Below are 23,457 nucleotides of genomic sequence, written 5' to 3'. Positions count from 1 at the left end.
ATACTTGTTCATTAAATTGTTCACGGTATGTGCTATATTAAAGTAAATTTTCTACATTAACAAATTGCGCCTTCTTTATTTGTGCCTTGTTTTCTGCAGATAAACAAAGAGTTCACAAGGATCACCACAGTTACCCTGGAGGAAACATTCATGGCAAAACTGGACCAGTACTTCCCGAAAATAATATCCTTGATGTTGTCAAGAAGAGGGCCTGCAAAAATTAATGTTCAGCGAATAAGGAACATGCTGCTGGAGGTATGAATAAACGTCAAGTCAAGATTTATTGAGCACTTTATACAATACAGATTCTTTCAAAGCACCTTCACAGTAATAAACAGGAAAATAATTCATCAAATATAAGGCAGGGTTCATCAATACTAGGCGAGTTGCAGGGGGAACTAATACTATGATACAAAACAACACAAAAATATGCTCCAATGCAAATGGTAACACTTTAGGGTCTAATTCTCACTATTTACTAACTATTAATTATGACTTTTGCCTCAATAAATTCCTAATCACTGCTTATAAGGTAGTTGGTAGGTATTAGGTAGGAATTGGGTTGGATTAGGGGATATAGAATATGGTCATGCAGAATAAGGCATTAATATGTGCTTTATAAGTACTAATAAACAGCCAATATCCTACTAATATGCATGCTAATGTTAATTCATAGTTTTCACGTGACGTCACACCCCTATAGGAACGCCCACCTGGAGGGCAAAACAAGGCTTTCCTCCATAGCCCGCCAGTCATTTTACCAGGTTTGTAGTCAGTATTTATGTAGTAAGACCAAATTCAATATCACCTTATGGATGATGCATACTTTGTACAGGCAAGCAGAGGAACACAATATAAATGCAACATGAGGTTTCTTGTTAAGTGTTTTTCCATCGAAACCCATTATAAAGAAAATGTGTTGCGTTCATATTCTGGGCTCATCTGCTCGCCTGTATATAGCATGCAGAAATGAATTTGATCTTTTAATATCACTGTTTTAGTACATTAAGGCATTTTAAGGGTGGGTTGCACCAATAAGGTTTAAGCATCTCTTTCTGTGTATTTAATCTGTGTTTAAAATTAAGTGGTGCAACACAACTCGATTTCAAATAAAACCCATATCAACAAAGCGTTAAACTTTGCTTAATTTAATCCTTCTTGGTGCAACCCACCCTAATGGTGATGATACACAGGGCAACTTTTTGAGCAATGTTACTAGGCAATGTTGCCGTCAACGGGCAACCAGGTAAGACACGGGGCCCGTGACTGATCTAAAGTATCCAGATAGAAATTTGTTGCCCATTCCCAATGGGAAAGTGGCCAAGCAACATTTCTTTGTAACATTGCCCAGCAAAATTTCTCAAAAAAGTTGCCCCATGTATCATCACCTTATGTGTTTTTCACATTAAGCATTTTAGAACGTCCCACTGTTGTTACAAAGTGGTTATAAAAATCTGGTGCACGTACAGTACACTCTTCTGGTGACGAACTTCACATCACATGCACTGTACGCTGACCCTCACATGCGCATAAAAAGTGAAGAATACTTTTGACAGTCATGTGACTGAAAACTGAATAGTGAGAATTTGACCCTAAAGTGTTACCATGCACATTTTTCAAATTGCGAAGCACTTTATTTACATAATTACACATCTTGTGGCACATTTTGCACCCTTTGTTTGAACATGCCTTTCATAAGGGAAGGCCTCTGTTTGGGGTCCATTTATGGAGATCCTCAGACAGGCAGAGAGGTACTCTCCTTTAAGCTGGTTTATGAGGTCTGTTTTTACCTAAAAATAAAGCAAAAACAAACTACCACAAACTACGCAATGCAAAGAAAGTGCATAATTGTTTGTTGTGCTTTTCAAAGTGGTGCACTTACCCTGTTCATGGTCGAGAAATCACGTTCAGTTAATTGTGGAAATGGGGATAACAAGTGCAATTCTCGCAAGAAGGCTCAGGAAGGGGTAGAGGTTGTCCCACTCATCAAACTCACTTGCCAGCAGACTCATGAGCTCCTCCTGGAACTTGTTCTTGAAACAATATTTGGTTTACCATGGCATTAGTGTGCTGATTGTAGTCATAATCACGTTATTTCACCTACCGGGAATGCCCCAGTAAGGACATGATTCTTGAAAGAGCACAACTCTTGCAGGACCACATTCTCATGTTGAGGGCTGTTTGTAGTCCTTAGACACTGAAGGCTCCAAGGATGTCCAGATCATGGAACCTCATGTGAAGGTGTTTTTTCCAGGCCAGTTATGCAAGGGTGGATGACCCACAATGCACAGATCAACATCCTTTTAAGAAGAACCTACTCCAACCTTGCCTCCATCAGGCCATGGAGTCTGTTCAGGAGTGCAAATGATAATAATAATGCAAATTTTAACATTTTCTTCTAAGAGGAAAATTAGTTGGTTATACCTCTCGCTGGAATCTGGCCCATTGCTCCTCCCTCTGCACTACTTTGACATCTTGCCCTTTCCTTTTCCTCTCCTCCTCGGGCTGTATGTTGAAGGCTCCAAGTCCTTGGGGATCATCGAGGTCCCGATGAAGGCGAGACTAGATTAATCCAAGGAGTGGGGTATGTCCAGCCTCTTTCATGCTCCTCTGAATTGTGATAGGAACCTCAATTTAAAAAAGGATAGCTGCTGTTTAGTGGGCATGCAAACTATCCTTATTTCAATTTAACCCATCAAACATATTTGGCATACCTGTTCCTTAATATGTGATTAAGATTATGGACAGGAGTGCAAGGTGTGGCAAAACATCGGCCTAGAGGTAAACACCTGCCACTAATCTGTACGTAGCACAGAATGTGTAGTTCATTTGCCCTTGGACATCATCTCTCTCTACCAAGGCTCCTCTGTAGAGTTTCAATGGCCTTGTGCTGAGATAGCCAGCTAGTTTAGCTGTCCTTAGTTGCAAGGCTCCTTACATGCTTAACTGTTGTAGGCCAGTAAGAGCTGTGCGAGTAAACCTCACTCCTGCGGTCTTTAGCCTCCTTGTTAGAGCGACCGCCTCCCACGCCGGAGACCCCCGGTTCGAGTCCCACTCGTAGGAGGGCGAGTAGGATTGGTTACACATGACAAAAAAACGTATTTGAAGAGTTAGGTCTCCGTGATTGACAGCGTTGTGTTAAGAACATTGACTCTTATCAGAGTTAACTTTACTGCATGAGTTTTGGACAAATTTGTGCAGGTGACCGTGTTCATGATTCTAACCATCAATGAAGTCCTGGTAAACTCGGTCAGCCGTCTTCTCCGTCATCTGACTTATGATGTTTCCATGGGATCGCGAGTACACAGAGGAACGCATATGGAGAAACACCCCCATGTTTTAATTTGTTCGTTGTCATGTGAGAGAGTTGCTGAGCCAGTCAACGTGCTGCACGCAGCTCTACAATAAAGTATTATATATGGTAGGGTATATATATATATATATATATATATATATATATATATATATATATATATATATATATATATATATATATATATATATATATATATATATATATATATACATATATATATATATATATACATATACATATATATATATATATATATATATATATATACATATACATATATACATACAGGGAGTGCAGAATTATTAGGCACGTTGATTTTCTGATCATATTTTTTTTCCAGGCACATTTGACCAATTCCAAACCACAGTAATCCTAATAACTACTATTGATTTAGTATTTAATAATGTATAAGTTATATATAATTGTTCATGAAGGCTGGAAATGAAAATCACCTTATATTCAGGTGTGCAGAATTATTAGGCATGTTTTCTTTTACAGATAAATTGAGCTAAAAAAGAGATTTAACTCCGACTGAATGAGAAGGATGAGAAGGACCCATGAGAAGGATGCAATACTAATGCAATACTAGACATTGCAGTTAAGGCGTGACCATTGGACAGTGAAATGCTCGTTGGGTCAGCAGGATCTGACAAAAACAGGTGGTGAAGAAAAGACACCTGTTAACTGCAAAAGAATTAAGAATTAAGGTGAAGAATTAAGGGTGAAACCATCAGGAACCCTTTAGTCTCCAGCGCCACCATTTTCCAGAGCTGCAACCTACCTGGAGTCTCCAGAAGTGCAAGGTGTCAGGATCTCAGAGACTTCAGTTAGGTAAAGAATCCTAAAAAATGACCCCCACTAAATAAGAATCATAAGCTGAAGTGTTGTAAAATACATGAAGCCTGCTTTTTTATAGGCTTTATAGGTTTTATAGGTTGAGAATGACTCTTGAAGGACCAGCACCACATCCTCTAGCACCACTAATCCAATTTGAAGAATTAATCTGCCAGAATCTGGCAGTATGTTTTGGGAGTTCATTTTTGTCCATCCTGAAGTCCGTTTTGCAGAGATGGACTAAAAATGAACTCCCAAAACGTACTGCCAGATTCTGGCAGATTAATTCTTCAAACAGTGGTACTAGAGGATGTGGTGCTGGTCCTTCAAGAGTCATTCTCAACCTATCTGTCCATAAAGCCTATAAAAAAACCTTCTTCGTGTATTTTACAACACTTCAGCTTGTGATTCTTATCTAGTGGGGGTCATTTTTTAGGATTCTTTACCTAACTGAAGTCTCTGAGATCCTGACACCTTGCACTTCTGGAGACTCCAGGTAGGTTGCAGCTTTGGAAAATGGTGGCGCTGGAGACTAAAGGCTTCCTGATGGTTTCACCCTTAATTCTTAATTCTTTTGCAGTTAACAGGTGTCTTTTCTTCACCACCTGTTTTTGTCAGATCCTGCTGACCCAACGAGCATTTCACTGTCCAATGGTCATGCCTTAACTGCAATGTCTAGTATTGCATTAGTATTGCATCCTTCTCATGGGCATTTAATACTTTTTGACTTTTCAGTCTGAGTTAAATCTCTTTTTTGGCTCATTTTATCTGTAAAAGAAAACATGCCTAATAATTCTGCACACCTGAATATAAGGTGATTTTCATTTCCAGCCTTCATGAACAATTATATATCACTTATACATTATTAAATACTAAATCAATAGTAGTTATTAGGATTACTGTGGTTTGGAATTGGTCAAATGTGCCTGGAAAAAAAATATGATCAGAAAATCAACGTGCCTAATAATTGTGCACTCCCTGTATATATATATATATATATATATATATACACTCACCTAAAGGATTATTAGGAACACCATACTAACACTGTGTTTGACCCCCTTTCGCCTTCCGAACTGCCTTAATTCTACGTAGCATTGACTCAACAAGCTGCTGAAAGCATTCTTTAGTAATGTTGGCCCATATTGATAGGAGAGCATCTTGCAGTTGATGGAGATTTGTGGGATGCACATCCAGGGCACGAAGCTCCCGTTCCACCACATCCCAAAGAAGCTCTATTGGGTTGAGATCTGGTGACTGTGGGGGCCATTTTAGTTCAGTGAACTCATTGTCATGTTCAAGAAACCAATTTGAAATGATTGGAGCTTTGTGACGGTGCATTATCCTGCTGGAAGTAGCCATCAGAGGATGGGGACATGGTGCTCATAAAGGGATGGACATGGTCAGAAACAATGCTCAGGTAGGCTGTGGCATTTAAACCATGCCCAGTTGGCAGTAAGGGGCCTAAAGTGTGCCAAGAAAACATCCCCCACACCATTACACCACCACCACCAGCCTGCACAGTGGTAACAAGGCATGATGGATCCATGTTCTCATTCTGTTTACGCCAAATTCTGACTCTACCATCTGAATGTCTCAACAGAAATCGAAGACTCATCAGACCAGGCAACATTTTTCCAGTCTTCAACTGTTCAATTATGGTGAGCTTGTGCAAATTGTAGCCTCTTTTTCCTATTTGTAGTGGAGATGAGTGGTACCCGGTGGGGTCTTCTGCTGTTGTAGCCCATCCGCCTCAAGGTTGTGTGTGTTGTGGCTTCACAAATGCTTTGCTGCATACCTCGGTTGTAACGAGTGGTTATTTCAGTCAAAGTTGCTCTTCTATCAGCTTGAATCAGTCGGCCCATGACCTCTGACCTCTAGCATCAACAAGGCATTTTCGCCCACAGGACTGCCGCATACTGGATGTTTTCCCCTTTTCACACCATTCTTTGTAAACCCTAGAAATGGTTGTGCGTGAAAATCCCAGTAACTGAGCAGATTGTGAAATACTCAGACCGGCCCGTCTGGCACCAACAACCATGCCACGCTCAAAATTGCTTTAATCCCCTTTCTTTCCCATTCTGACATTCAGTGTGGAGTTCAGGAGATTGTCTTGACCAGGACCACACCCCTAAATGCATTGAAGCAACTGCCATGTGATTGGTTGATTAGATAATTGCATTAATGAGAAATTGAACAGGTGTTTCTAATAATCCTTTAGGTGAGTGTATAGGGTATATGATGTATAGGGCAGATTCTGTTTACATTGAGTGAAATAAAAACCCACGAGTTCCAGCTTATCGCCGACCCTGTCTTCTTCCTTTCATCCATAAAAACGAACATTGTAACACTGGTGCCGAAACCCAGGAAAGGAAGAAGACAGGGTCGGCAATAAGCTGGAACTCGTGGGTTTTTATTTCACTCAATGTAAACAGAATCTGGTGCCACGCGCACTCGTTCAATAAGAACACTCAAAACTTGACACTCGTCACTATAACAACAGCTTTCTCCTGGACAACACTTCCTCTGCCAGGTCCCATGAGTCCTCAGCTTCCCTCTCTCCCGGCACACTGTTCCTGCGGGGTTTTTATCCGGTCTGTGCGAAACCACGCCCCCCTTGCCACAGTGAGCAATGGCCTTCTGCTGCTCAATGACTGTTTCTATCATGGCCTGACGGGATCGCCACCTAGTGGGACACTCTGTTTTCAGTGAGTGCTTTTGTGCTGCTAGATACTCCCTCTTATGCTTCCAGCTGTAGGAGAAGGTGCTCTCTAGCTTTCTGCAGAGGTCCACAGCTTGGTCAATTATTGGATCATTCATAGCATTCCCTATAGAAAAACATTGTCAAGCCAATTTGAAAAAAAAAAAAGTAATCTTGTGATTTTATTGTTTACATTAATCATACTTACCAGTGGCATTGTGAAGCCAATTCTCAAAGCACTGAAGATGAGTCCACTTGTTCATCTTCATGGTTTTGATCATGTTCAGTGCTCATGCACACCAAGGTTATTTTCGTAAACGAAAACTGAAACTAAGACTAAAACTATTGGTCAAATATTTTCGTAAACTGAAATAAAATTAAAAAATCATAATAAATGAAAAACTAAAACTAAATGAAACTAACAACTCTTAATGAAAAACGAACTGAAATAAAAGAATAATTAGCAAAAATAAATATTAGTTTTCGTATTTAATAAGCTCTCTTTACTGTGGCGGAAAATCTGACCTGTAGCGGTTGAGGGAGTGTGTGTATATGGAGCTACAGCGCGGCGCCTGAAGTGATGAGTTGAGGAGATTAACCGCTGTCCTCTGACGCGACGCATGCAGTGAACACATCGCTATTCCTGTTCAACGGCTGTTTACAAAGAATGCGTTCGTGGCAGGGAAATGAGAAATGACACAAGGTAATGAGATGCACGTTGAACTTAAGCTCACTGCTTTTAGAATGCCGTTACATACGCGACGCGAGACGCAGGTGCAACAGAAATAGTAGCCAGTGCTACTGTGTGTTTGAGATTTCATGTTCGCATAATATTGACAGGCTCAAAGGTGTTATCATTGTTTTTACAAATCATTTACTACTAATAATATTATCATCCGTGTGGAGACATTTCCCCACAAAGTAGGCTAGGGAATACCAGGACACACACACACACACACACACGCACGCACGATATACACTTCATTATTTAATCACACTGTCTTCACAACAGTTTGTGTTGGCTGTAGTCAGATGACTTTAGCTGTGCTCACACTGCTAGCCTACATTGTACTACTGAAGAAGTAATCTTTAAATAAATAAGCTTTTAATTGTTTAACAATATTTCATCTTTAATATGAACGAGTTTGTCTGGAATTGATCATTTTTACTTTCATATTTTTACGTTGCATTTATTTGGTTCTTTGTTCAATCTCAGACCATTTTTTGTCATATAGGTCATAGTTTGACTCAAGCTTTTTTGCTTAAAGGTGAAGACCCAACTTTATGCATGTTTTGTAAGATTCCCATCTCCTTTTAACATATTTTGTTGGACTGTCCTGGGTTAAAGAATGCTCTTTTATCAAGTTATTTCACTTAAGAACCTATTTAGTAAGATTATGCATGAAAAGGTTTTGGATTTTTTTTATCATAAATTGATTTAAAAAAATCTTATATATGACATGTTTGTTTGCTTGGTTTTATTGTATTTATATGATATTTGTATTTTTGTAATTTAATTTTTGCCATGAATATAGCCTTAGCTGCTGACATTGCATTAAATAAAAAAATCTGTATTCCATTATTTTATTTATATTATTAAGATGTCTGCATAAGAGTAAACTCTAATCGGTGCAAACATTAAACTTTGCTGAAATTAAAAATCTTGATTTGGTCTCTACACTTTGTTCTGGTAACTGCTAAACTATAATTACTAAAACTAAAACTGAAACGAAGTATATAAAAACTAAATAGAAATGTGTTTACAAAATAAAAACTAAACTAAAACTATCAAAATAATTTATAAAACTAAACTGAAATTTGTTGCAAAATCGAAAACGATAATAAAATAAAAACTAATTTAAAAATGCAAAACTATAATAACCTTGATGCACACATGTCAATCCTCCACAAGCTTCCAACAGGCCAGTGCATCTTTTAGCCCTTGACCAATTGTGACCCTGGACCACAAAACCAGTCATGAGGGTCAATTTGTTGAAATTGAATAAATAAGCTTTCCATAGATAAATGGTTTGTTAGGACAATATTTGGCCGAGATACAACTATTTGAAAATCTGGAATCTGAAGGTGCAAAAAAAATCTAAATATTGAGAAAATCTCCTTTAAAGTTGTCCAAATGAAGTCCTTAGCAATTCATATTACTAATAATAATAATTTTATATATATTTATGGTGGAACATTTACAAAATATCTTCATGGAACATGATCTTAATATCCTAATGATTTTTGGCATAAAAGAAAAATTGATAATTTTGACCCATACAATATATTGTTGGCTATTGCCACAAATATACCCGTGAGATGCTCCATGGTCACAATTAATTTCCCCTGTGTGATCGTCTGGAAAATAACATGTCTGAAGGCAAAATTTTTGCAATTTACATTCTGCGTCAACATAATGGACTGTGAGGCTCATGCATGTACATTCAGGGAATCCCTACTTCTGTACAATATTGGCAGCTTGGCAACTTGTATCTTGGATCAACAGTGGGCAGCATTTTTATGAACTCTGGTTTTTCGATGGAGTATATTGGAACCATGTCCTTAGCGGCACAGAACCTGTGATTTATCTTTTTGCCCCTCTGGGCGACTTTTTGTCATGGAATGGTGTTGGAAAATGATACAGCTAATGGCATCTGGCATTTTGCAATTTTGTGTGGACCTGTTGCACTTGGACGGCTGACTGTTGGCATGTTTTCATCTCTTAACTTTGTGCATTCTTCCCATTCAGCTGGGTGTCTCTGTCGCAAATGCTGCATTTGACAAGTTTGTTCGACGTCTGAGCTTTCAAATCCAAACCATTTCCAAACCACTGAGGAAACGTTACTACCTTTCTTTGACACAAGGTCATCCTGATGTGAAGAGCTATCCGTCTCCGTGTTGTTAGACACTAGTTGGTTCTACATTACGTTCCTTGAGAGCGCACTCACACATGAGCGGTTAATCAGGCGTGGTCGGATAAAAACAATAGTCTCTTAATTATTATGCCATTGGTGTATTGACAGTGTATCCTATTGGATGCGTGTGCTGTTTACATGAAGTCTTTTCAATCCAATTGAGCCGTCAATCCGATTACTAACGGATTATTTGGTTGCATGTAAACGTAGTGACTGTTGAATCTGTCAGTGAGGTCCAGAGTTGCAAAATAGAAACTGACTTTCATCTCATTCCTCTGACAAAGCAGAGTTTGGCTTTTCCATATGTCATCCAACCTCTTTAAAGCTTTTCTGGCTCTCGTTTTCCTGGAACTCAACGTTAATGGTTGAGGCTAGTTTTACTGTTTCAGTCCACATCTCTTCAAAAACAACATCAGACTAGCTGATTCCTACAGTCTTCAACCGGCAGCTGTACTCATGTCCATGTCTTCTTTTTGGAGGTATCTTGCGAGAACAAAAGAAGAATTCTACTCCGTGCCACCAGATGTGAGCAGAACTCAAAACCAATGGCTTTGCTAAGTGCCATTGCAGTACCTGATGACTCCTCGTCAAATCCATCACCTGTCTGAATGTGCTCAAGGGTCTCAATCACAGAGGATCCAGAAGAGCTCTGCAGTTGCTTGCTGACCATCTGGTTATACTTAATGATTTTAGGGTCTGAGGTTTTCTGTGGTCTTTTCCACTTACAAGCTTCTGTTGAACTTCAATGAAGAAGCAATGTCTTTCAATGATCCTTCCATTAATGAATGAGTTGTTCAACCAACCCAAAAACAGTTACGTGTGGCTGTGTTCTTGTAGCACATGTCAACGACAACAAGATTCAAGCGATGAGCATAGCAATGTTCTCTCATGTGTTTTCTCACTGCTCTGTTTTACACCTTTGCACACCTGACATGGCAGCACAGCCATCACAGCCATGTCCTCTTATATTTTTCACATAGAGCCCAAACTTCTTGATGTTTCCAGTCGATAGCTGGATATGCCAGCACCAGTTGTCTTTTGCGTGAAAGACATCAATCAAGCACTCATGAATCTTGGCATCCTTGTCAACAAACTGGAGAAGGATTGTTACGTCCCAACTAGTCTAGAGGTATCTAAGGGACATCAACATAAACTAGATCTAGAATCAACTAGAACAACTCATAATACACAGAGAACAGAAGACTTAAGCAGACCACCAACCAAGCTTGGAGCAAAATAAGTAAAGCTTGACTGAGGATAGGTAAACGTATTTACAGTCCATCAGAAAAGAAAAAGAAAAACAAATAAAAGGGGTGGAAAGGGAACCAGAGTGTTGCCAACAAAAAGAAACAAGGAAAACCAAAAGTCCAACTTAAACCAACAAAAAAACTTACAACAGGTGGCAAAGCTCTTTACCTGGTATTATTATACAGGGTTAAGGTCTATGTGTAGCAACAATGTGCAGGGCCCCTAACCTGTTCCCAATTCAAAAATAAAACAAACAACACAAAAAAGGTCCAGGGACCTTGCAAAGTCAAAAAGGGGAAACCAAAGAAAAAAGGAAACAAATTGAAAAGCTTAACATCAAAAACCACGAGCTGTAAAAAACAAATGAGGTCCTCTTGTATAGCAGCCATCTTGAGTTTTTATAGCCCTGGATGATCTCAGGTTCCCGTGTGCGATTGGTTGGTCACAAGACAGGCAGCGATTGGCTGGAGCATGTGCAAATGGATGAACCAATGGGGGAGCAGGCTCCTGCAACAGAACACGCACAGAAAACAAGACTTATACGCCTAGAGGGCGTAACAAGGATTGACCGCTGGTCCTGTTTAGAGGAGTCAGGAGGAATGTGGCTGCTTTCACATCATCTATGATTTTACTCCTGACTTCATTTCCTGAGCAACTGATCATCTCGGCTTTTTGCTGAGATGTACTCCTTTTGGGACTCTGTTTCTGTGATGAGTTTGAAGCACTTTTTCATATCTTGCTACTAGATCTGTCATTTCACTGAAAACACCTTTGTTTTTTTAATCCTCTGAAAGGTAGTCTAAGTCAGGCTGATGGGGAGGTTACATCTGCTTACCTAAGCAGAGCATCATCTCGGTTTTCCCTCTCCTTTGTTTGAAATTGAATCTGATTTGCATTTTTAGTATAAAGTTGCTAATCAACAGGTGTTGTTATTAATGCCATATTTTGAAGTTTTCAATGTGAGGCTGCGTTTCCATTGTCGGGCCAAAGACGGGCATGCTAGTACATGCCAGGGTCAGTCGCGTTTCCACTGTCACTTCCAGGGCTTGATCTGGCCTTGTCAGGGCCTCCTCTGGGCCAATGGACAGGGTTTTTTGGCCGGCCGAATACCGTGGTCCAAAGCGGGCCAGCTCGGGCTTGAGGAGTAGTTACAAACAAAGGCAGAGTTTATCTGAGTCTGAAGACGGCAGCGAAGATGGATGATTTCATACACCAGATCATCAGCATTAAAGGGCCCTATTTTAATGATCTGATCGTGGTCAACAGCTCATGGCGCAGTTGCATTTAGGGTGTGTCCGTATCCACTTTTGCTAGTTTAACGACGGGAAAAACTGTCCGCTCATGGTCCAAAAGGGTTGTCCCTCGGCTCTTAATGAGTCATGGGTGTGCTTTGGGCGAGTCTCATCTCCCATTCCCTTTAAAAGCCAGTTGCGCTCTCCAGAACGCTTCTCCAGAGAGGAATCCTTTTATTTATAATATTTAAATATGTTTGTGTGATGCTGCACATCCCTGTGTGAAATAAGCAAGAGTGTATGCGTTAAATAACAAAAAGTACAGCGTTTTCAATCGTTTTCAGTTCCTCACAATAGCAACTCTTTAACAACGCTCCTGGTGTTCAGACCAGACGCCCATGGGTGAACAGATGCGCCAGTGCATTTGATATTTAAACAACGTGGAGCTGGACGTGAAGATGAGAACTGCATCAGGCTGAAACTAGCAAATAAACACCAGTTTTTATTGAAGCTCCTGTCTTTCCTTTAATTAAATGTTGTGGATAACTTTCTAGACCTCCCTTAATGTAATTCTCCCTGGCCGGTTGATCTTTTGACCATAATGCAACATGAATTAGTCTAAACAAACATTAATAAACTCCTCCCCTGTCAATGAATAACCAAGTTGCCATTTACTTCCTCGTACAGTGACATTCAGCCCTCTCTCACTTACACCATCAGCCTCCTGCTAACATCTACAGTAACATAAGTAGAAGATAAATTATTAGAAAATAGTCATCCATGCTAACACTTTCCAAAAGTCCCATTTGTTAACACGAGTAAATGCTTTAGGAATTTAAAACAATTAATTAAATGTTTTAGTTACAGAATTTACTACACTTTCAATTTTCTATTGCTTATTGTTATTGTTAGTTTATAATACAATAATAATGTTAACACACTAATTCATAGATTCATAAATAAATGATAACCACAATGTAAAGTGTTACAATTGATTGTGACACTGATTTCTAGCCTCCAAAACAGCAATATATAATTTGTGTATATTTTATGGGCTGATAAATGTGCATACCTACATTTACATTTACATTTATGCATTTAGCAGACGCTTTTATCCAAAGCGACTTACAACTTGGGGGTACAATAAGCGATTGGTCGTGAAGAGTCGAGTGAGCGCAACAAGTGCCTGAAATACTTAGTCCGTGTACATTTCTCAGTGTAGCACAGGCTAGAGTAGGGAGGGAAAGAGGAAAGGAAAGGTTTTTTTTTTTTTTTTTTTTTTAAGAGGTTAAGTGCTTATGGAAGAGATTAGTTTTTAGTTGACCTTTGAATGTTGTCAACGATTCTGCGTTTCGGATGGCGGTGGGCAGATCGTTCCACCAGCTGGGAACGTTGAATGAAAATGTTCTGGAAAGGGATTTTTTGCCTCTCTGTGATGGAACCACAAGTCTTCGCTCCTTAGCTGAACGAAGGCTTCTGGTGGGGGTGTGGATTTGTAGAATCGAGTCAAAGTATGCAGGAGTTGAGCACGTGGTGGCTCTGTAGGCAAGCGTCAGCGCAGCAGCGAGCAGCGAGTGGTAGCCAGAGCAGAGAGATGAAGAGAGGTGTGATGTGGGTCCTTTTGGGCTCGTTGAAGACCAGCCGTGCCGCTGCATTCTGGATCATTCGAAGTGTTTGGATCGCACAAGAGGGGAGTCCAGCCAGAAGCGCATTGCAGTAGTCAAGTCTAGAAATAACCAGGGCCTGGACAAGAAGCTGTGTTGCGTGTTCTGTTAGGAACGGTCTGATCTTCCTGATGTTGTAGAGCGCAAACCTGCATGAGCGAGCGGTCTTAGCAATGTGTTCTCTGAAGGACAGCTGGTCATCAAATGTAACTCCAAGATTTCTGACTGATTTTGAAGGGGAGATCAGGGATGTACCTAAATGAATGGTGAAATCATGTTGCATAGTGGGACTGGCGGGAAAGATGAGGAACTCAGTCTTTGCCAGGTTGAGCTGTAGGTGATTTTTACTCATCCATGCAGAGATGTCAGCCAGACAGCTGGAGATTTGTGCAGCTACTGTGGGGTCGTCTGGTTGGAATGAAAGGTAGAGCTGAGTATCATCAGCATAGCAGTGATATGAGAAGCCATGTGCCTGTATGATGGGACCTAATGAAGTAGTGTAAATGGAGAAAAGGAGAGGACCAAGCACTGAGCCCTGAGGAACCCCCATGGTCAGTTGATGCGCTTGGGATTCCTCTCCAGGCAACCTTGAAGGACCTACCTGTGAGATAAGATTCAAACCAATGGAGCGGAGTCCCTGTGATGCCCAGTGATAAGACGGTGGACAGAACAATTTGATGATTGACCGTGTCAAAGGCAGCAGATAGATCAAGGAGGACTGATGATTTGGACTCAGCTTTAGCTATCCGCATACCTCCTTCAATACAATTGTATGCCTCACTAGACCAATCTCTGCTTGTACTTGGAGATAATTAATCTGAATATTCATCTGAAAGGCACACAATATTACTACAAGACAATGTAGAAAAATTATTTAATGTTCAATTCAACTCCTTAACTGTGGTTGTTGGCTGCCAGTTTTCTTGAAGAATGAATGTATTTTCTCTGTGCCATGATGAATGTAGAAATATACACACGATAAGCGACACAATTATTTTCAACCATCTTCTTCGCACACAACACAGAGGGTAAATTGCACATTTGTATGCAAAATCCACTCGGCCCAAAATAATTGAGGTGCTATACCATTTAAAGCTTTGTAAAACCATTCTGTCAGCATCAAATCAAATACTTTTTCTAAAATTTTGGACATAAATTGGAGGGTTGAGAGCGTTTTATAATTATTTCTAAAAATGTCCAATGTGTTTCTGCTTAAGAGCCTTCCTCAGGGTATACAACACAATACATGAAGACTTTAATAAAACATCTCCATATTGAATTACTCACACAAAGAAAATGATCAACTCGGCTTGAGAGCGTTGAATAATTAACCAGATCTCCTTGGTCAAGCTGGCTCTTCTTGATCAGGGGTTTGATAACTGACAGATTGAATGTTTTGGGATGTGTCCTAAAGAAAGTGAAGAGTTAATAATGTTTTGAAGAGGTTCTGAGATTACAGGAAACACCTCTTTTAGTGTCTTAGTTACAGGATCCAGCTTACATTTGTTGTTTCTTCTGTGTTACCAGGAGGCCAGAAATACAATTTCAAATTAATATTTTTTTAAATGGATAATATCTCATTTTAATTCAACTGGGTAGAAATATGTAATTGGTGCAGTTATAAACCTCATCTTTCATTGTTTTCAGAGATGAATTTATTAAAAAGCTATCCTCATTTTGTCTTTACAGGATTATTCTGTGGATAGAAGGAGAGAGGCTGCTATCCGTTCCTTAATGGTGCAACTCAGAGAAAACGAGGAAGATCTCTTTAAAGAGCGCTTGGTAAGACACAATCTGGGGCTGTATTCACTAACCATCTTAAGGCTAAAAGTAGCTCCTAACTTTCAGTGACAGAGACCCGTCCCCCATCAGCCAATCACTGTTAGGGTGACCAGATGTCCCCGTTTTCCTGGTACAGTCCCGGTTTTTGGTGTTCTGTCCCCGGAAATGTCCCTGGTTTACAGCTTGTTCATAACAACCCGCAGATATATTGGGGAAAAAAAGCGCCCAACCAACATACAGCAGCCTGTGAGATACGCTGACTCTACTTGGTCACGCACGCGCCGCTAATACCGCTACTCGAAAACAAGGGCAGAGCGTCATTATCGTCAAATAGTATCAAAAGAAACATCGTTATCGCTTTCAAGGTAGTAACATACTAACTGTTCATGTTAAAGTAAAGTAAAACTGTTTGTATGTGCTTTATAAAAGAGCCTCAATAGGGTCCAGGATTGTTGTGTCCCCAAAAGTGCCCAGTCACAACGCAGTGATTACCACACATCTGAACTATAAAAAACCTAAACAATTAATGTTACAATTGCAACAAATACATACACAGAATACACATACTTTCTGCTTAAAATAAGCCTAAAATGCAAAATAACAAGACCAACTGGGGATAGTAAGAGTTATTTGCAAGCACAAACATAAAACATTTTAATTAAAAAAGTAATTTATATAGTACAAACTTTAAATACAATTATAAATGTTAAAATATTTGTTAAATAGTTTTATTTATCATATTTATTTTATTTTTGTAATGTTTTTGTTAAGTCATGTTATAATATTGTTTTGAACTGCTTGTGGTTACTATTAACAGTTTTCATTGTTTTTGTTGTTTGTTTGTTTTTTTGTGGGTGCGTTGAATTGTATTAAATCCAGGCCAAAAATCCTAATAATCAAACTAAATCATAGTAATTATTCATGTTAATAATAATATATGGAGCCTATAACAACAACAGCAAAACATTCAAAATTGTATTGTCCCTGGTATTTTTTAATTAAAATATAATAACAAATTAGATTTTAGTGATATTTTGACCACTCAAATAGGAAATCGCCCCGGTTTTCATTTCAGAAATCTGGTCACCCTAATCACTGTAGGCATAAGAAAATGCGTTGACATATCCCATTTTATCCAGCGGAAACTTCTCGCTGTGAGCGCTTGAGAGCGTTTTGGCAGCGCAGCATTTTTTTCAGTTGAGACTCAGTGCTTGTTATGATACAGAATATCTGCGGAAGTTTTACTAGTATCTCATTTCGCAGAGAGTTTGTTTCTGTATTGATTCTATATAAAAATGCTGATATAATGTAAAGTATTTGCTCTGGCCCTTGTTTTAAATTATTTGTTCTGTTATTATGCTGCTTGTTTTCATCTGTTGACGTTGTACAAGCAGAATGTGGCGGGTTTTTTTGTCCCGCCCCTGCTCCACTCTGATTGGACGGCTGGGTGAAAAGTGACAGTGATGAGCACTGCGTTTTGCTCAAAGTTGAACATTCATCAACTCTCGGCGACCAGTAAAAACGCTCAGTGATTGAGCGGGAAATACTCACTCAGCGCCTCGTTATGCTCATGGAGTTCAAAAAACGCGTTGCTCCCATTGAAAACAATTGAATACGCCGGCCAGCCGCGTGAAAAAAATCTTTGGTGGACACACGGCCTTAAGGCTGATTTGTACTTCTGCGTTGATTTTCATTTATACTTCTGCATCGTTGTCCAATTACCCATGCAGAGGGAGCATGTGTAGCCCTGAGGGAGGGGTTCTGGCAGACCAATCACAGTTCTCAGTTTAGGTTTAGAACGAATTCAACCCAAGCGCTCTTTGGTGACGTTGATGATTACGCTACTTTTGATCATCTGTCCATCATCGTCTAAAGCCCGCCCTGACAATTTCATTGGTCCGAACAGATCCACAACAGATCAAGTCCAGACCGAACTTCCCGAACTCAAACATCCAGGCTAGCTATGGCGTACACACGACGCAGACGTATAAATTGGGCTTTACTCTTAGCTTAAGACTTCTCTCTATTCCTTAGTAAAAGTTGGTCTCAGCAGCTTTGTGAATGGGTTTTGAGAGAAAACTACGGTGGCCGAGAAGTGCAAAACAAATCACAATTCGGAAAACAAAATAACAAATTATAAACGCAATGACAAGTCCCAAAAACAAATTAAAAAGTTAGAAAACACAATAACAATTCCGGAAACAAAATAACAAATCAGAAAACACAACGACAAGTCGGACAAAACGGAAAAGATAGGTATATGTGGCGAATGGAATACTGACCGCTGATTGGACGAGACATCTGTCAATCAAGTCATGCAGAACGTAGCTATGGCTACAGCAGCTGCGGCAGGAGAAAGTTGATTCGCATGTGCTTGTGTAAATATTAGAGATATATAGTCTACGATAATAATTGTTTTTTTTTTATGATCTGCAAAGCTGCAAGCTAAAATTATTATGTCACTCACTTTGCAAAAAACAAACACAAACACTATTAGAAAGCAGTTATAATGTCCCAACATTCCAGGGGTCTCATTTATAACTACGTTTGATCTAAGATCGTTTTGTCTCGTCTTTTTTCATCAATGATATTGCACAGTATCATTAATGGACGTTTGTGTCATTTTGTCTTTATAATTTCACATATCAATACTCAATAAAACAAAACATTACTCTAATAGCATGCAGTGTACATGCATCGTGTAAATTCCCTTTCCTTGCCAATCGAAACTTTTCTTGATTTATATATTCTGGAGTATGTAGTTTGGCTCGTTGTAATTGGTTGCAACCACTATGGCACATCCAGTTAGAATGCTATAAGAACTCTGATGTTTCCTCTTCAACATTTATTCTCCACTATAAATGCTGCAAGTTTGTGGTTCTGAAAAATACATACAAAAATAGTAAAACAATACACAAGAATATTGTGTAATTATGATAACAATAGACAAATAACAAACATACTAAACTGTTATACCCGCAATGAAATCTATTTAGGATTAACTATATAATGTAATGTAGGCTTATCTATCATCATGTTAGAATCCTGTTCTGAGCGGGGCTCGAACTCGCGGCCGGAATAGCCTATTCTAGATTCTAGATGCCATTTAGTGCAAAAGATTATCATATTGTAGGTCTATTAAGTAGGCTACCTGTTAGACACTTTATTTTAATTTAAAATTAAATGCCTCTCGCCCTCTCCAAGCTAATAAGCGATGGGTATATGAAAGAGAAAGGGATGGGAAAAGAGAGACTCGAACTTGCTTGCTCTCTCACTTATCAGATCGGGTTCAACCAGACAGTGGTAGGCATATTTAATATGAAAGTTTTTCTTTTTCCATAATTAATCGCACTAAATTAGCCCTTAAAAAAGAGACGCTCTAATATTTACACATGCACACGCAAATCAACTTTCTCCTGCCGCAGCTGCTGTAGCCATAGCTCCGTTCTGCATGACTTGATTGACAGATGTCATGTCCAATCAGCGGTCAGTATTCCATTCGCCACATATACCTACCTTTTCCGTTTTGTCTGACTTGTCGTTGTGTTTTCTGATTTGTTATTTTGTTTTCAGATTTGTTATTGTGTTTTCTAACTTGTTAATTTGTTTTTGGACTTGTCATTGCGTTTATAATTAGTTATTTTGTTTTTAGAATTGTGATTTGTTTTGCACTTCTTGGCCACCGTAGAAAACACTTAACTGAGAACTTTAAATGTTTAGGAGAACTCTTAAGGTCCTTGCACACTGAGTCCGAAATTTTCGTCCGTCATAAATAATTCAGATCGGATTCCACATCCGTAGCAAGCATTTTGAGAGGGGTTTTGACAATTCAGAGCCACCGAATACGAAAAACGTATATGAAAAATTCAGACTTAAAGACCTTTATTGGTAAGACCAAATGTTTTGTGAATACGGCCCCTGATTTTTAAAGGGGTGGTAAAACACATTCTTTTGAAGGCTTGATTGTGTTTGTGGGGTGCACTGTAACATGTGTTCATGCTTCGTTTTAAAAAAAATTGCCTTATTTTTCATATATTTGACCTTTATTCTACACTGCTCTGTCCCTCCTTGTAAAACGGTCTGATGCTTTCCTAGTTGTATGAAGCCAGTCCCTCAAAAATACGCAGTGGGCTCTGATTGGTCAGCTGGCCCAGTGTGTTGTGATTCGCTAAACGCCTAGTGCACGTATGTCGGAAACGTCACGCCCCTTATCTTACCGGTAGACTGTGCTTTGGTCAGTGTTAGAAACAACGGCGTCAATAAAACCATATGAGCCCGAATCAGACCCAGAACATTTGAGTGAAGATGATCGAGCAGAACCTGTTCAGTCCTCAAGAGTAAAGACTGCGGATCTATAGTGAGCGCTACTGAATGGCACTTTAACTTTTGTATTTTTAGAACGATTATAGCCAAATATCTGTCACAAGAACTAACCCAAAACGAACACTAAGCACTGGCTTTAACTAGTAAGTTAGCCAAATCACACACAGAACCATGTTTAGCATGCCTGTAGATAAACAATACATAAAAGCTCTAATCAAAGAATCATTTACACTAATGCCAGGTTCGCTGTTGAGATTTTAACGTTAGTGTTTGTAATGTTAGGTGTTCGTCGGATAACGTTAAGTATGAATGAGCTTTTAACAGACTGGTTTGCAGAACAGCGTTGTCATCTGTTTACTTCCTTGCTACAACCTATTACAGGAAAACACATCGATGAAAAATAAATCAGACTTACAGGTTGTGGCCCGTGAACAGCTTCTGTTTGTAAATCCAGCTTTCAGGACAAGCCGTTGTGCATATCCTGTATTGAACTCGCGAAGTTTGTGGAAGTTTGTGTTGTCCTCCGTGAAATGTGCAGCGCGCGCGTCATGCATCCACGCACCGGCAGTGTTTTTTTCACGCTGCTGACGTTGTGCAAATCTGGCATTGAAATCGCGAAGACGGTGGATGTTTTCCTCTGTTAGATGTGCTGCAGGAAGCCCCGCGAGCGCCTGATTCCCCGCTGACTCAAACACACGTGCATATAACATGCTGTATGTTAAACGCTCTGCAACGCACCCCCGTCCCTATGAAGGCTGAACAGAGCAAGTACCCCAGACCTGCAATCCGGATGAATATAACAGCGTTTCCTCTGCATCGCGGCAACAACACTCCAGCCTAACTATACCACAACAGCGCCGCGATACAAAATGGCCTCACCCCCCCTTATTTAATATTCTCGGAGGAGGGGTTTATGTAAATATTGAGCCTGGTGATGTCAGCAAGCCCTGGAGGAATGTGTGTAGTCGCCTACTGGCCGTTTGCTGTAGTTCTTAGAAACTGATTTCTTTAAAAGCAAATATCTCCCTTTGCTTTAAACTTTGAACGTTGTAACTTTGCAGATGTTGTTTATGCTCAAGCAGCAACATTACACGTTAGCTAAAGTTAGAATAGTGAAATCGTGGTTTACCACCCCTTTAAATATGTTTACCTAAAGCACTGGCTATGATTACATGCACACCTTTAGTTTCAATCGGAATTAATTCATTCAGACTCAGACATGAAGGATAAATAGAGTTTATTAAACGTGTTCATCACACGTCATTACGTCATTTCTACGTCATTGCACATGCGCAGTCCTTTCCGGATTCAGTTTTCAAGCCAATCAAGTGTTTAGATGTCCTCTTGATCGGACTAGAAAAGTAAAAAAACAACCCCTTAAATCAGATCAAAATTTTATTAGGATCGAGCTCAATCAGACCGATTAAGGTGTTTACATGAAGGCTGTTCAGTCGGATTGAGCCATCAATCCGATTGCTAATGGATTATTTGGTTACACTGACATTGATTCTGATCTACTTAGGATGATGGGAACACCAATGAAGCGATGAAGATTATCATAACTAAAGGAGCCACAATTGCTGACCCAATCACCGCGAGAATTGTGATCGAGGGAACAGAACTCCAGGAAGACCTAGACATACCCCGGGCCTGTGCGCTGCTAATGGGGCTGATATACGCACTCAACCTCAGCTACCCAAAAGAACTGAAAAACACCTTTGAGGCGTTTCAAAAGATCTTCCTTGAGCTGGATGATCTGAAAGCTAGCCCGAAGGTAATGTCTCTAAAAAACAAGCTGCTGTACTAAAACACTGTAGAGTTGGGCTGCTGTCCTCTAATGTTGTACTGTTGCAAACGTAAAAGTTTAGTTGTGTATAGAAGTACAGCGGCTGTACTGTTGACAGTTGGCAGTCTATTAGGTACACCTCGATCAAATCAATGCTGCACTGTCAACACTGTTAAAAACAACCTGAGTTAGTTTAGCAAGGTGGACCCAATAAACTGGCAATTGAGTGTATATTGTTCAAATCCCTTTTTTCATGTCTGTCTTTCTTTTGTTTCTTTTTTGGAAATAAAACCACATATGTACAGTACTTCCAAAGCTTGAAATCCATTCTTTTATTTTCCATGGGTATTTTCTTAGGTAAACACTGGATTCAGTTCAGGGGATCAGTCCTCTTTTGTTTCATTTTAAGGAAAACCTCCTGGTAAAACCTGCCAATTGTTATTTGGCACATAATGCAGAATGTTCATGATTACCACACTATTTGGACAAAAGTTGATTGGTTTTATAGTAAACCAGTTATAAAACTGGAATTGGAATAAAACGTATTGAAGTTAGAGGGTTATCATCTGTCCATCATATAACTCCACACGGCTAAACTTTATAAAGTAAACTATCTAGCTCCCGGCCGATCGCCTTCCGTATTCAACTTACGGAAAAAGCATTTTAAACTGCGGGAGGCGTTCAACTTTTTCCGTAAGTTGAATACAGAAGGCGATCGGCCGGAAGCTAGATAGTTTACTTTATAAAGTTTTAAATATGGATATTTTTCTTACACAAACGCATCGATTCGCTTCAGAAGGCCTTTATTAAACCACCGGAGCCATGTGGAGCAGTTATATGATGGATAAATGCACTTTTATGGACTTCAAAAACAGAACAACAGTCCTCCCATTATAAAGCTAGGATTAGCCTGGACTTTTTTAATATAACTCCGATTTTATTCGTCTGAAAGAAGAATGTCATATACACCTAGGATGACTTGAGGGAGAGTAAATCATTTTCATTTTTGGGTGAACTATCCCTTAAAATAAGTTACTAATACTAATCATACTAATAATCATGCTGCTATGAGACACCCATTTGCAGATCTGCGTAAGAGCTGCATCTAAAAATCACAAATCCACTTCAGTAGTAACATTTATAAATTTTGTAATCCAGCTTTAACACATTGGGTGGGTTGCACCAATGAGGATTAAATTAAACAAGGTTTGGAGCTAATCAAGTATTTGTTGTTCTGGGTTTTATTTTAAATCGAGTTGTGTTGCACCGCATAATTTTAAACACAGATTAACAAATCAGGGATTATAATTCTAACCTGTGATTAAAACCGCCATTTATACAAATTATTATTTTTCTCCGTGATTGATTCGTTATTGTAATTAAACAGCAACAATGTTAATCAATTTCCTTCTTTATTGACCACCAGAAACTCTCTCTATCTCTGACATAGGTAGCTCTTGCCGGATAAAGGAAATTAAATTATAAAATGTCAGCTGTCTTCATAAACTGCTATGTAGAGAGACCGTTAGAATAAAGAGCTGATTAAGCAGGCAATTAAAACATTGTAGCAGTGATACGGATTTCATAAACATGGAAATATATTTATAGTACCAATTTACGGGGTAATATGGCAGCAGGGAAGGAGACATTGCTTTT

The 23,457-nt window shown here is 39.4% G+C and overlaps 1 protein-coding gene across 3 annotated transcripts in view; it reads left to right on the top strand.

Moving 5' to 3' along the window:
* Positions 1 to 22,114, top strand: part of LOC307128949 (sterile alpha motif domain-containing protein 3) — a 34,742-nt gene extending 12,628 nt beyond the window's left edge. For 2 of the 3 annotated variants that reach the window (XM_079821037.1, XM_079821038.1), the window contains exons 6-8: positions 100 to 255; positions 15,600 to 15,692; positions 21,538 to 22,107. In XM_079821037.1, coding sequence (XP_079677163.1) covers positions 100 to 255; positions 15,600 to 15,692; positions 21,538 to 21,822 — 534 coding nt within the window. In that variant the 3' untranslated portion in view covers positions 21,823 to 22,107. Of the gene's footprint in view, positions 1 to 99; positions 256 to 15,599; positions 15,693 to 21,537 lie in introns of all 3 variants that reach the window. The other variant, XM_079821036.1, reaches the window with a different exon arrangement.
* Positions 22,115 to 23,457: the final 1,343 nt, after the last annotated feature.

This window comes from Gobio gobio (assembly GCF_949357685.1).
Source record: "Gobio gobio genome assembly, chromosome: 7".
In the NCBI taxonomy this organism is placed as follows: domain Eukaryota; kingdom Metazoa; phylum Chordata; class Actinopteri; order Cypriniformes; family Gobionidae; genus Gobio; species Gobio gobio.
The sequence above is the reverse complement of the archived record's forward strand: the minus strand, read 5'-3'. Positions and strand labels throughout refer to the sequence as shown.